Below are 12,563 nucleotides of genomic sequence, written 5' to 3' on the forward strand. Positions count from 1 at the left end.
TTCAAAAATAAACAGGAGGAGAGGGCAGAGCGGTTCAAAGCTACGCGTGAAAGCAGCGTGAGGTGTGGGCTGTGATGTCAGAGGAGGGGGGAGTGGAGGAGTAAAGGGGGCGTGGCCAGCTCAGCTGAAACTCTTGCAACACCTATCTGCTTCCTGAGAGCAGACAAGAGCCAGTGTTGTGTGAGGAAGCTCTAGCCCTGTGGGAAACTCTAAAGTCAAAGGATTCAATACAAACCCCGGGGAATTCAGCAGGGATTCAATCAGCATAACAGCGCAGCCTCCACGGTAAGCCGGCCATTCTGTCCATCTGTTACCTGGCTGGCCCACTGTCAGTCATTGTGTGAGCCACAGTATTGCAATGGAAGATATGTAATGCATTAGGATTGATTTGTTGCCTGTAGATTTCTGTTTTTGTCCCATGTTGGATAAGAGGAGTGATGCTTGATAATTCCTAGTGTATCGGTGTGTGTCACAGTGTTTGATCTCTTATGTAAGGCTCCATTTCTCAGTCTCTGTATTGTAAAATGTCTCAGAGTGCAGAGATCAGATTTAGACCTTCTGAGGTGCTGTCAGGCAAAACGGCCTTTGCCTTATCGCCTCCCCTCCTGCGTGACTCTCTGCCTCACGTTGTGCCGTGACTTTTCCTCAAACGAAAGCAGGGGCTAGTTGTTCACAGGCAAGCGGATCCAAATGCCTTTAGTGAGCTCGGCATCAGCGGAGCAGATGTCGCCGCTGCCTTGTTTTCAGCGCTTGTATTTAAGGTGTTCTGTATGACTTTGCGTTGTGTGTTACTTGCGGCAGCAGTGTGTGTTTGCTCCTGTGTTTCGCCCGGCCTCACACCTGACTGGCTGGCACCGCTGATCCACATTCAGGTTCAGCCGTTGTTGTTTCTGCTAATGTTGCAACTTCACCGGCAAAAAGGAAAATGTGAGGCTGAAACGCCCGGCTGCTTGTTTTTGAAACAAAGCTGGTTTAATGCCCGTCTCCCCCCCGTGTGTTGTTCTTGGCGAGATGGGTCCACTGTGTCTGATAAGCTTCAAGCTTTTCTTGGAAAGTAAAAGCAAATGTGTGTTTCAAAGCCATATCACAACATTTCTATGTGCGTACTGTAATTCCACTGAATCAATAGTCTTGTGCTGACTTGCAAACTCAGTGATGTGTTCTCTCCACCTCCCCCCTCCCCGCCACCCTTCTCTTTCTTTCTGCAGTTGTTTCAGTGGAAGCAGCTGGAGAATTTGTATTTCCGCGAGAAGAAATTTGCAGTTGAAGTCAACGACCCGCACAGGTTAGAGACAAAGCCACTTCATCTATCTTAGCTTGGTTTTTATATTTGAAGTGTTGCCATATTAGCTGCTGCCGCCCCACCACAGACGTCCTTATCATACTGCCTTGCACGCTGTGAAGGGCATCTGCAGCCTGTGGTCCATTCAGGACGCCGTGTTAATGGCTGTAACCTGTCTGTGAAACCAGCACTTTCCTGCTATTCAGGGACCCATTTATTATTCTAAGGTTGTTACAGGACCTCTGGTTTTTCACACAGGCTTTTAATGCGGCGCTTCAGGCCAGGGCAGATTTAAACTCACTCTGTTTAGTAACGTTCGGTACTGCTGCTTTCATCAGTACAGATTTTTATTAACATTTGTCTTCTGATCTCTGTTAAACCCAAATCTCTTGTCATCTCAGTAAAAGTCTAACAACATGCAGCCGCTGTAGAGAACTGCTTCTTCGATCAGCACAAATAATGAGTCTGCATTGTTCCGTCTTCAACAGCAGGACGGTGAGCAAGCGAACGTTTGGACAGAGCGGCCTGGTTATTCACACTTGGTATGCCAGCCACTCTTTGATTAAAACCATCTGGGTGATGGCCATCAGTCAGCACCAATTCTACCTGGACAGGAAGCAGAGTAAAGTGAGTGTTTGCCCTTCCTCGCTTGTCTATGTTCCCCCCCCCCCACTATTTAATTTGTGTTACTACTGTTAATTATAGAAGCTGATCTGACACAATCTCAACCCAACACTCTCCTTACTTACACTGGACTCACAACCATAGGTCTTGTATCTCCTTAATTGTGTGCACAACATATCTGTCCCCAAACAAGTATAAAGAGAGCTCGTCCCAGGTCCAGCAACCTACATAGGCAAGATTAGGGTCATATGTAAAGCAGGTCTCTTAATGAAGGGGTCGGCAGAGACAAGAGAATGATACACAGTAACACACAGTACAGTGTGTGTGGTGAACAGTGTGAATAGGTTTCACCCTGATAGGATTTGTAGTCTGGCTAACATTTCTCATCAGTATAAATGATAGTCAAGCGTCTGCAAACAGCAGCTGAAGCGATGATCATTAGCTGTATGAAATGGAATGAACTCATTTCATGTGCTCAGTTTCTAATGTGATGTATTTATGCATAAGTGAGTCGTGACATTTTCATAGCGTCATGTTTTGCTGCCCTGTGGATGTCACTCGACAGCTGCACAGTAATACAGCCTAATGTTTACTCATGGACTCGTGATCTTGGTCTGTACTCTCCAGCCCTGTAAGGGAAGCAACACTCCCGTTAGATTTCCATCTGAGTACACAAGAGTCGCAGCCTGATGTAACCGAGTGACGGCTCATTTGGCGTGACACACACCGCGCCGGGTCCCGTGCCTGTGTCTGGTGTAAACAGGGGAGCGTTGTTGCCAATCACGTTCACACAGGTAGTGCTTCCACGCAGGTCAGCCGCATGTCGGTAGACGCAGGTTCAACAAGGCTCCTCGGGGTAAAAGAGTAGAATTACTGCCACCAAACCTGAAGTTATGAGGGATTACGTTGAGAGGTTTGTAGTTGTACTGAGCTCCACCTTTGGCTATTTTGGCTTCATTATATATACGAGGAAGTATATTAAACTGTGCCACATCCCAAAAATGTGGTGTAGATGTATAGTTTGTAGATTTCTTAATACTAAAAAGGTGCGATGACTCACAGCTTTCTTTTTTAGTGGTGTGTCTGTGGCTCACTCTGTATTTGCTGAGCGTCAGGGTTATTATGCAGCATGAGTGCCGTGTGATGTGCATTTTGCGCTGAAGGTAGATGAATGATTGTGGCAGTCAGATGAGGTTATTCAGCCGCTGTCTCCTCAAAAGCAGATGGCGTGTCAGTGCTCATTCAGGAATAGAGCCCTCACTGATTAATGAGCGAGCACCGTGCCGAGAGTCTCAAGCATGCAAATAGAGCCGCCATGTTCGCAATGCGCTATCATTAAAATGAATTACAGGCGATCCCTCTTCGGTTCCTTATTCTCCCCCTCCTCCTTCTTGTCCTCTTCTTCCTCTGTGTCCTCATCATTTCCTTTTCTCCTCCTCCTCCGCCCACAGTCAAAGATGACCACAGCCAGGAGCTCAGGAGACATCGCCATGGACCTCACAGAGATCACTGCCCCACGGATCAGCAAACTGTCCAGCATGGAGAGCAAAGATCAGCTTATCATGGCCAGCAACGGGAGTCTCATCTCAGCTGGTATGCAGACGGTTACCAAGACAACCCCAAAGGGCTCCAGCTCTATGTTTAATGGACGAGTGGTGATTTATCACTATATTTTGTAATTAATCTGACATGTGGCTTTCACAGGCTCCGTCGACTCTGAAGTCAGCGAAGAACAGAAGAAAGAGAAGCTGGCCGAGTTGAAAAATAAAGAGAAGGACCTTCAGGACAAGCTGACGCAGAGACTGGAGGAACTGAAGAAGATCTGCATGAGAGAAGCTGTGAGTGTTTCCTAACCCCTCCCTGTTGTTTTTACAATGACATTTTAAAGTGCCTCAAAGCCTCAACTGACTCACCGGTTGATGATCTCTTGTGCAGGAGCTTACCGGCAGGTTGCCCAAAGAGTATCCCCTGGCAACAGGAGAAAAGGCCCCACGAGTGCGGCGGCGTGTCGGGACAGCTTTCAAGCTAGATGACCTTTTCCCCTACGACAAGGTTTGTAAAGCAATTTCAGACGTGTTTCACCAACTTTTGTCTTTATTTTACTGCGGTACAGTTCTCATGAAATAAACACGGTGACTCTTTGTTAAAACCTTCATTATCTTGACATATAGATTGGTTTGGTTTAAAAGAGGATTAAGAGGTTATGATGAGCAAGTAGGATGAGTTAACGCACCTGAATAACTCCACTATATGTCATTCCACTTCAAACCTGCTGAGGTCTGTCTTCTCTGTGTTTTTGGGAATTTCCCCGTTCACGCATTCTGTACTTTTCCCTCCAGGACCCACATCTAAGGAATCTGGAGAGCAGGTTTGCCCTGCAGCAGAAGATCGTGGAAGCAGCCATGAAGCTGGCCAATGAGGGCGACCTTGGCAAGACCGTCAGGAAAAAGAGGAGAAACAACTATTTGGACTCGATGAGGAAGCTGGAGGAGATCGAGAAGGAGATCAACGCCTACAGGGTGAAGAAGGGACAGATGCCCACACAGAGAGCCTCGCTGATCTTAGCAGGTACACAGAAATCTTTATCAGGACGAGACATCGCTAAGAACTGCAGACAAAACGTTTGTTCAGGCTTCGCTTTGATTACAGACGAAGCTCAAGACCTCGCTGGTCTGGAGCTCAGTGGGAATACCCCAGGCAATGAATTCATTAGCAAGTGTTAATTGATTGAATAGATTGTGTCACTCTGTATGAAAAGCAGCGTATCAAAGGAGTCTCTAACGGCCACTTTCTCTCCTCTTTTATCAGACGACACCAACCCGTCAGATCTCAGCTCTCTCTCTGACAGCCTCACTCTGGACGATGGTGAGTGTTGCCCAATGTGCAAGTGTTTACATCCCACAACTGCAGTCCATCTCAGGGTTAGTTTGAACCAAAGTGTTTCCCTTTATCTTCCAGAGGATGAACTGGGCTCTCAGAGGCAGAGGTCAAGGTCCGTCCAGTACTCGCCCAGACCCCATCACGCAGACACTCTGGACATCCACTACAACAGAGACAGGAGATCCTCTGCCAACGACCAGCACATGGACAGCAGGTAGATTTAGAATGGAAAGCGATGGATCATTATATAAACTTTAATCTCCCGATCTGTTCCTGGCTGTTGTTTTTTTGCGGAGGCCCAGAGCAGGGAAGCCAGTACAGACCTGTAGAGGAGAGCCAGAGCTGCATTCCTGCCAGTCACCTCCTCCCGCTCTCTCACTCTCCCTCTCTCTCCTGCCTCTTCCAACAATCCCCCCCCCACCCCCTTATCAGCTCACACAAACTCACCAGCTTTAAAAATAGACAGGAGCGAGCGTGTCGCTGCCTGTGAAGGAGCAGACAACAATCCCAAAATGAGAGGTTCGGGTAGGGGGCAGGAAAAGCGGCTGTGGAAAAAGTGTAAATCACGACCACGGCAGGAATGTTAACAAAATGATCCTAGCGACGCGTTTCCCTAAAAATCTGATATTACAAACTCATTTTAAAAAGCCTTAATGTTTGCCGTTGCATGAAATGAATGACCGGCGAGCTGTGAAATGACAATCGTTCAGGTGTGAGCAATGATTAAAATGCTACAAGTTCAAGGGACCACCTGCGCCTTTATTCTCTCCTTTGATTTTAATAACAGGCGAGGAAGAGGAGAGCGTAGCCGTGTTTATCTCGCCCAAAACGGCAGCGACGACGCAAACGCTCTTTCGAAATTTTGTTCTTATCTTATCTTTTGTTCTTCCCCCCCCCAGATTAAATTACGGCCAGGTCCAGGAATCGCTTCACTACGGTCACCGAGACGCCTTATCGAGCCACAACAGCCCGTACAAACCGGCATCCAGGCAGCCACGGGACTCACGTAGCATGCCGCCAACCCCCCTCCTCACACGCAACGCTTACAGCAGCACACAACTCAGGTAAGGACCTCAGCCGCCAACCTCAGACGTAGACCTCAGACGCAGACCCAGCCTCGCGCTTGTGTATCCCGTGCTCGCCTCTGATTGTGACACTCTGTCTTCCACTTGTAGATCAGACGACGCACCACAACATTTCAGACAGAGAAGTGGCAGTCTGGAGTCGCAGTCTCAGTTCCTCACAGATGTTGAACCCCCGGCGCCTACCTTCCCGGCGACACGGCGTAGCAACAGCACCGAGGTCCTCGACGACGGCTCCTCCTACACCAGCCAATCCAGCGTGGAGTACAGCGCCCCCGGTAACCACGCCCACCGCCGCAGAGCTCGAGGCCGCCACAGAAAGGACGTGTACGCCAACACGGGGAGCATGCCCAACCTGGCCCAGGCAGACACCCGCTGCTACGCCTTCCGACCTCAGGCCCGGCCCACCACCACAGCCTACTACGTGACAGGCTACCCCACCTACGCAGAACCAGAGCCTTACTGTAACGGAATGTACATGTATGACAATGAGACGGAGGGACACTACAACGTCAATCCGTCCTACCACCCCGCCCCTGCGCCGTATCACAGCCACGACATGTACAGTCACTACGGCCACGACGAGATGGACGGCAGGTCGCAGAACCCGTACGCCACCATGCGACCCCCCAGAAGCCGACCGGCGCCGCGGCCCACCGAGCAGGTCACCAAGAACTTGAAGAAGGCCGTCGTGGCTGAACACCTGAGAGGCTGGTACCAACGCAACACGGGGTACAAACAGCCCGGGTACGACTACGACTTTGACAGAGGCTCCCAGCAGAGCCTCGGCTATCAGACCATGCCAACGCCCTACATGCACAACAGCAGGAACACTTACTCCACAGGTGAGCCTCCACGCCGCACCGCCGCCACTCCACGCAGCGCTGCCATCAGTACCGCTACATTTTAAATATGGCAGTAGGTCCTTTGCTAACTTGAATCCTTTCTCCGCCCCCCCCCAGTCTCCTCAGCCTCCTCGGGCGCAAACTGGCACAGCCACAGCCAAAGCCACATGAGCAGCGGTACGTCGGAGTACGACATGCCCATGCAGGCGCAGCAGTCCTTCTCTTACAGCACGGCGCCCTACAGCCACTCCACCCACAGCAGGTGAGAAAAAGAACCGGGCCTCCGCTCAGCTGTCAATCCAATTAGCAACTGCCTGATCCTCCTGATCCTCAGAGCTAAGCACTGGTTTTTAAATCACCTTAGATGGATGGATGAATGCATAAAGTATGAGATGCTCTTTTTGTTTTGTTACTGCATAAACACAACAGCACTGTGGACTAACGTGGAGCCTATGTTGTCCTTCCTGTAAGGTCACCCTTCAGTTATGAAATGGATGTTTGTGCATTCTGAGTGTACTTAACACGACTCCCTGCTTCATCACTGAGATTATAGGATCAGTGCAGGCAGCAGTGCGTTCTTCCTCTCCTCACCTCGGCCCCTGCTCTCTTTTAGACACGGCGCCTCCCTGCTCTCTAAGGGCTCCTGGCACAGCCCCGATGGCCAGAGGCGCTGTACCCTTTTCCCCACTAGCTCTTCCTCCTCCGCTTCCTCCTCCAACTCCTCCCTGCCGTCCTCCTCCTTTCCCTCCTCCTACTCCCCCGGCTGCCGAGCTAGGCGGGTGGTCTCCGGCCCTGCGCAGCCGCAGTCCTCCAGGGGGCACAGGCTAAGTCAGGTGACCTTTGCTAAGGGTAGCTCTCCATAGTAAGTAAACAGAAAAGGCCAGAGCCTGTGAGTTTGCTGCTATCAGTTTGTCGGCAGTGTGACTCCGTAGTGTGCTTGTTGATGCTTTGAAGTGAACGCTGCACTTTGCACCGCCTGACCGACCGTTCCTTGCCATACTGTATATGATAAGGTAACTGCATGGCTTCTTTCCAGCTGTTGTTGCACATCATGCCTGTCTGATTCCTCCTCCAGCTGCCATATTGTCATCCAGTGGTCACATTTCTCTGCAGTGTTCTTTCTCAACCCCTCAGACTTTTCTGTTTTCCCTCTGCTGTTCTTCCTTCTCCTCGGCCCTTGCAGAGGCGTCCTGTCGATCTGCCGCCATTCACCCTTTTTTTTTACGTTTGCCCTCTCTCACGCACAGATGCCCCTCTCTGTTTGGGCGGCCGAGTTGTGATAGGATGGCGTGCCCTGCGGGGCCTTTAGAGAGGCGCGGTGCTGTTGCTTGTGCTACTGACCAGAGACATTACCCCCCCACCCACCCACACACACACAAATAATCTGAGTCGCAGCGCCAAAGAAAGGGTGAGAGACAAAACAGTTCAACTACTCAAAAACGGTTGTAACGGTGATGGTGGTGTCCTTTTAATTGCCAAAGAAATTCTAAAAAAAAACAAAAAAAATCCAAATCAATTTCCGTCTGGCTGATTTAATTTGTCGGTGTCCTGTGGTGGTGGGAGATCAGAAGGAGAATGTGACCCCTGAGCGTTTAGCATTTAACTGGTTTGTGCGTGTGTGTGTGTGTGTGTGTGTGTTATGTCTGTGTGCGTTTGCGGTTTGGTTTGTGAGAATGTTTGACCCTGGGTCCACTGCTTCCCATTTTCTACCGTCATTGCGATGATCACTAACATGCCTGATACATGTTAAGATCCTGAACTTTGCATTACTGTGTTCACGCGATGGGAGTAGTAATGTTTTCACACAGCCCAGGGTTCATTCATTCTATGCTTTTGTTGTTAACCAGTGGATAGCCGTCTCCCACCTGTCTAACATGTTCAATCTCATGTGCTTGTTATAGATCCTACATAGACGTCAGCCAAATGGAGCCGTCGCACATCAGCAGCCAGATCAACACAAATCCGGACGCGGAGGAGGAGGAGCGGATTTACTGGCACGAAACCTCTAAACCAGGAACAATAGTTTAGTTCCTTATCATGGTGCGTGCCATAAAAATGTTGAGCCGGAGCTGATATTGTGCCTTGGACTGCACTTCCCTGTTTCCCGTCAAAGGAGATCCAAAGAATGAAGGAAAATCCTCCACATGGAATTCAACCTGTGGAGGAGTTACGCTTTCTTTTCTCATAACGCGATTGCCAAACTGCCAAACCCGGTGCTGCATCTGAACGAGAGTTTCGCAGGGTTGTGTGTGCTGGTGGCGGCACCAGTGCACTGAAATGTTACCAAGGGACGAGCAGCTGTGATTGTAAAAGGAAAAAAGGACTGAAGACTCCTGAACATGTCCGGTGTCAATGTACAGATAATCGATTGGAACAAACCAAGGATGAGGACCGTCTGAGCCAAGATCAGTAACCAGGATGACTCGTCTTGTTCTGCCACCTACACACACACTCACGCGCAAACGCACACGTATGAACACCGTAACTATGAAGGATCAGACAAGGATCGCTATGAGGTTTATGAAATGAAGGATGGAACTCTTTAAAAATGAGTCAGAAGACGGCTCTGTTCTGAAACGTTCCCCCGTCTTCACATCGCTTGTAACTACCGCAGTGCTTTTTCTTTTTCTTTTTGTACTATTTGTCGTTAACTCTTTAAGCAGTCATTTACCAAGTATTCAGTCTCTCTCAGAAAGTATAACACGGCTGAGCCAAATACTTCTTTACTACACCACCTGAGTATTGCCATAAGTCACCAGCTTTGATATTACTGCCACATCGAAAACGGTCACTGCAGAAAAGACAGAAACCTTCAAAACGACAAAACAAAGCATCCATGCTGGACATCATGGACCGGTGCTGTAATTCCTCTGAGAAGATGAAGCTGTATGTACATGTTGGTTATTGTAAATACATTTGATTTTCTTTTTTGGAGCTCTTTTTATGTATTTGAAAAGCATGTAATATATACTGCAGTAAGCAATTGTTGTTAAGCAGGTTCTTAGTCATTTGTATAAATGCATTTGTTTGAATTAAAAAAACAGTAATTTGCAAGACCTGTTTTTGTTTTTGCATGTGTTTGTAAGGAGAGCAGCATGCGGCTTCGGAAAAGAAGAACAACAACAATCCCATCCTCTTCAGTTGAGGAGAATCACAGGATTTAAACCCAAATCCATTAGATTAGGCAAGTAATTGAACATCTGCTTAGTTAATTCAATTAGTGAAATGGGGTTTTTGAAGAGACTTAAATGATTTTCATCCCTCGAGTCCCATTTTGGTTTAACGGCGGAACTGCGGTTTAGGACAGTGGTGTTGATTTTTGAGCTCTGGTAGTTCTGCTCCATTTTCTCACTGCCGTGTTGTCAGGCTGGTTCTCTGTCCTTAAGCCATAAACCGGTCGAACCAGTCATTAAACACTGTCACACCCACTACAGGCAATAACCTCTTCTTCTTCTTTCTTCCCCGTTGAATGACAAGCCAGTGTTTATAGCACCAAACTCTCTGTATGCAGGCCTGCTGTACACACACACACACATATTAGGCTTCAGCTCTCTCTCTCTCGCTCACCCTTCACCTCAATTCCCTTCCTCCTCTAGCCGACATACATTTCCCCGTGTATCCTGCCACTTTGCCCGGCACTGTTTGACTCTTAAAGGCTTGAGATCGGCAGCCTCACGTGACTGCACTGGCCCCCGGTGTTATGCTTTTTAACAAGTGAGCTCCGGGGAGGTCTCGAGCATTTCCAGCTCCTCGACTCGACCCAGGGTGGGGAGAGAGAGGGAGTGCTTTCTATCCAGCTGTCTCCCTCTGTCTTTGAGCCTCTTTGCTTTGCGCCAGCTGCAGCCAGACATCAGGAGAGGCTGTTCCAGCTGACACCCCACTGCATAAACAAAGGGCTCCTATGTACTTTCTCCTCATCCAACACACTACAAACAATGTCAGGAGGAGACTGGTGCCACACACACACCAATGACTAAGCGCCCCGTGTGATTGAGCCAGGCTCAGGTAGAGTAAACGCATCTGTAAATCATGTTAGTGGGCGATTGCTTCTTCAGGATCAGCAAATCCTTCCAGGGAGTAATGGCTCTGATAAATTCTGGAGGGGGAGTAGTTGGATTAGCTGGCCGGTCACATGCTCTCAAGGTTTGTCCATGGGATAAGATGGATAACCTTCCATCAAGGAGGAGGAGGAAAGGCAGTGGAGAGGTTTGATGTGCTCACTTGAGGCAACAGCAGCCTGCAAAGGTCACAGGTCGTCATCAGTTTGTTACCTGATCAGCTGCACTGTAGGCCCGGATCTACTGAATGACAGACTGACAGAGTGATGATGCTTACTAACCAGCTTAGCCAGCCAAAGGCCAAAGCTCCTCGGGTGAGCTGAGCAGGAGGAGGAAGAGGAGGGGTAGGGGTCAAAACACAGGCAGCATGCCGTCAGAACACGCCTGACTGAACACACTTGTTGTTGTGTTGTGCTTGATTTCTCCCTGTGTGGACGCTGATGTGTTGTCGATACAAAACGAGGCACAGATGTTGCAAGTGGAGAAGCGGGTGTCCTCACTGAGAAGCTTGTGTGCAAACCCAGCAGGCCGTTGGTGACACATCTATGGCCGTGTTTGCCTCACACATCAATAAAAGCTTTGAAGCAATTATGGTTTCGAAATTACAAGTTAAATTGATTTGCAAAATAACAAAAACACAAAAGGATAAGTGTTGTTTTGAGCAGTGTTTCCTCTACAGAATTACATGGCTGCTTAGGAGAAAACACACACACACACACACACACACACACACACACACACACACACACACACACACACACACACACACACACACACACACACACACACACACACACACACACACACACACACACACACACACACACACACACACACACACACACCTGTTGGGCGTGCTACAGCCAACACACACACATACACACACGTGTTGTTTCGGATCCTTACAGCAGCTGAAGGAGCCGGAACAAGGGCCTCCTGTGCGCTCGCCGACATGACTTTACTTGAGTTAAGTGGCACCGTCGCTCGAGTGCACGTCTCAGAGTTGCACAGTATGGACAGCCATGATGATGATGATGATGATGAGAGGGGGCATAAATCACACCTCTGATGCACAGAGGTTGAAGCCCTGCAGCCGGAGTCACACTTAAACCGGAGGGCCAGTGGAATACTGTTACCCTCGACTATGCAGAGGTCAGGAGATTGCGGCTTCATACTAGGTTGCAGCATTTCCATTTGAAGGTTGAACATTCTGTAGAGAAGTGCTGTTACTTTAATTATTAAAAACATAATTATGGCTTGTAGTCATTTTGTAAACAAAGACTTAAGTAGGGCAACTCACACTTTAAGCCCTTTCAGTCTACAAAAGCAGCAATCTGAAGCAATTACCTGCTTTAAATTACCATCATTTCATTCCCCACTTCTCCTTACACGCAACACATTACGTTCCAGATGGATTCTCCTTATCTGCAGTCAATTTTCAAATGGAATCCAATGTAGAAAAAAAATGCCGAAGTAGCTGACACAGCGACTAACTCCGCTTTGGAGGTGAGTGACTGCAGATGAATCCACTCTGTCACTGTGCAGCGCTCAGCTTTCTGCACTATAATCTACTGCAGCCTATTGATTAGCATTGGGGTAAATGGAGTAGAAAGCAAAGTTAGCCAATCTGTCACCCTGGGGTGTACAGTTGAGATTAAGCAGTCAGAGAGGTGCAGGAGGACTACAGATGTACACGGGTGAAGACTTTAGGCTCCTTTAAAGTCTTCTTCCAAATATTTGCACAGTGATCTGACTCATTGGCTGGAGTCACGCGTCTCTCTCAGACATGAGG

General features: G+C 48.6%; 1 protein-coding gene across 2 annotated transcripts in view; it reads left to right on the forward strand.

Annotated features, from left to right (window-relative positions):
* Nucleotides 1–9,767, forward strand: part of frmd4ba (FERM domain containing 4Ba) — a 39,653-nt gene extending 29,886 nt beyond the window's left edge. Inside the window, exons 12-24 of one of the 2 annotated variants that reach the window (XM_076140928.1) lie at nucleotides 1,209–1,285; nucleotides 1,771–1,909; nucleotides 3,358–3,499; nucleotides 3,611–3,744; nucleotides 3,842–3,958; nucleotides 4,246–4,474; nucleotides 4,715–4,771; nucleotides 4,865–5,000; nucleotides 5,686–5,850; nucleotides 5,962–6,713; nucleotides 6,831–6,975; nucleotides 7,961–8,121; nucleotides 8,615–8,748. In XM_076140928.1, coding sequence (XP_075997043.1) covers nucleotides 1,209–1,285; nucleotides 1,771–1,909; nucleotides 3,358–3,499; nucleotides 3,611–3,744; nucleotides 3,842–3,958; nucleotides 4,246–4,474; nucleotides 4,715–4,771; nucleotides 4,865–5,000; nucleotides 5,686–5,850; nucleotides 5,962–6,713; nucleotides 6,831–6,975; nucleotides 7,961–8,096 — 2,229 coding nt within the window. In that variant the 3' untranslated portion in view covers nucleotides 8,097–8,121; nucleotides 8,615–8,748. Of the gene's footprint in view, nucleotides 1–1,208; nucleotides 1,286–1,770; nucleotides 1,910–3,357; nucleotides 3,500–3,610; nucleotides 3,745–3,841; nucleotides 3,959–4,245; nucleotides 4,475–4,714; nucleotides 4,772–4,864; nucleotides 5,001–5,685; nucleotides 5,851–5,961; nucleotides 6,714–6,830; nucleotides 6,976–7,960; nucleotides 8,122–8,614 lie in introns of both variants that reach the window. The other variant, XM_076140929.1, reaches the window with a different exon arrangement.
* Nucleotides 9,768–12,563: the final 2,796 nt, after the last annotated feature.

The sequence above is a fragment of the Genypterus blacodes genome, unplaced genomic scaffold, assembly GCF_046128005.1.
Source record: "Genypterus blacodes isolate CSIRO-AG114 ecotype Tasmania unplaced genomic scaffold, CSIRO-AGI_Gbla_v1 ptg000017l_1, whole genome shotgun sequence".
In the NCBI taxonomy this organism is placed as follows: Eukaryota; Metazoa; Chordata; class Actinopteri; order Ophidiiformes; family Ophidiidae; genus Genypterus; species Genypterus blacodes.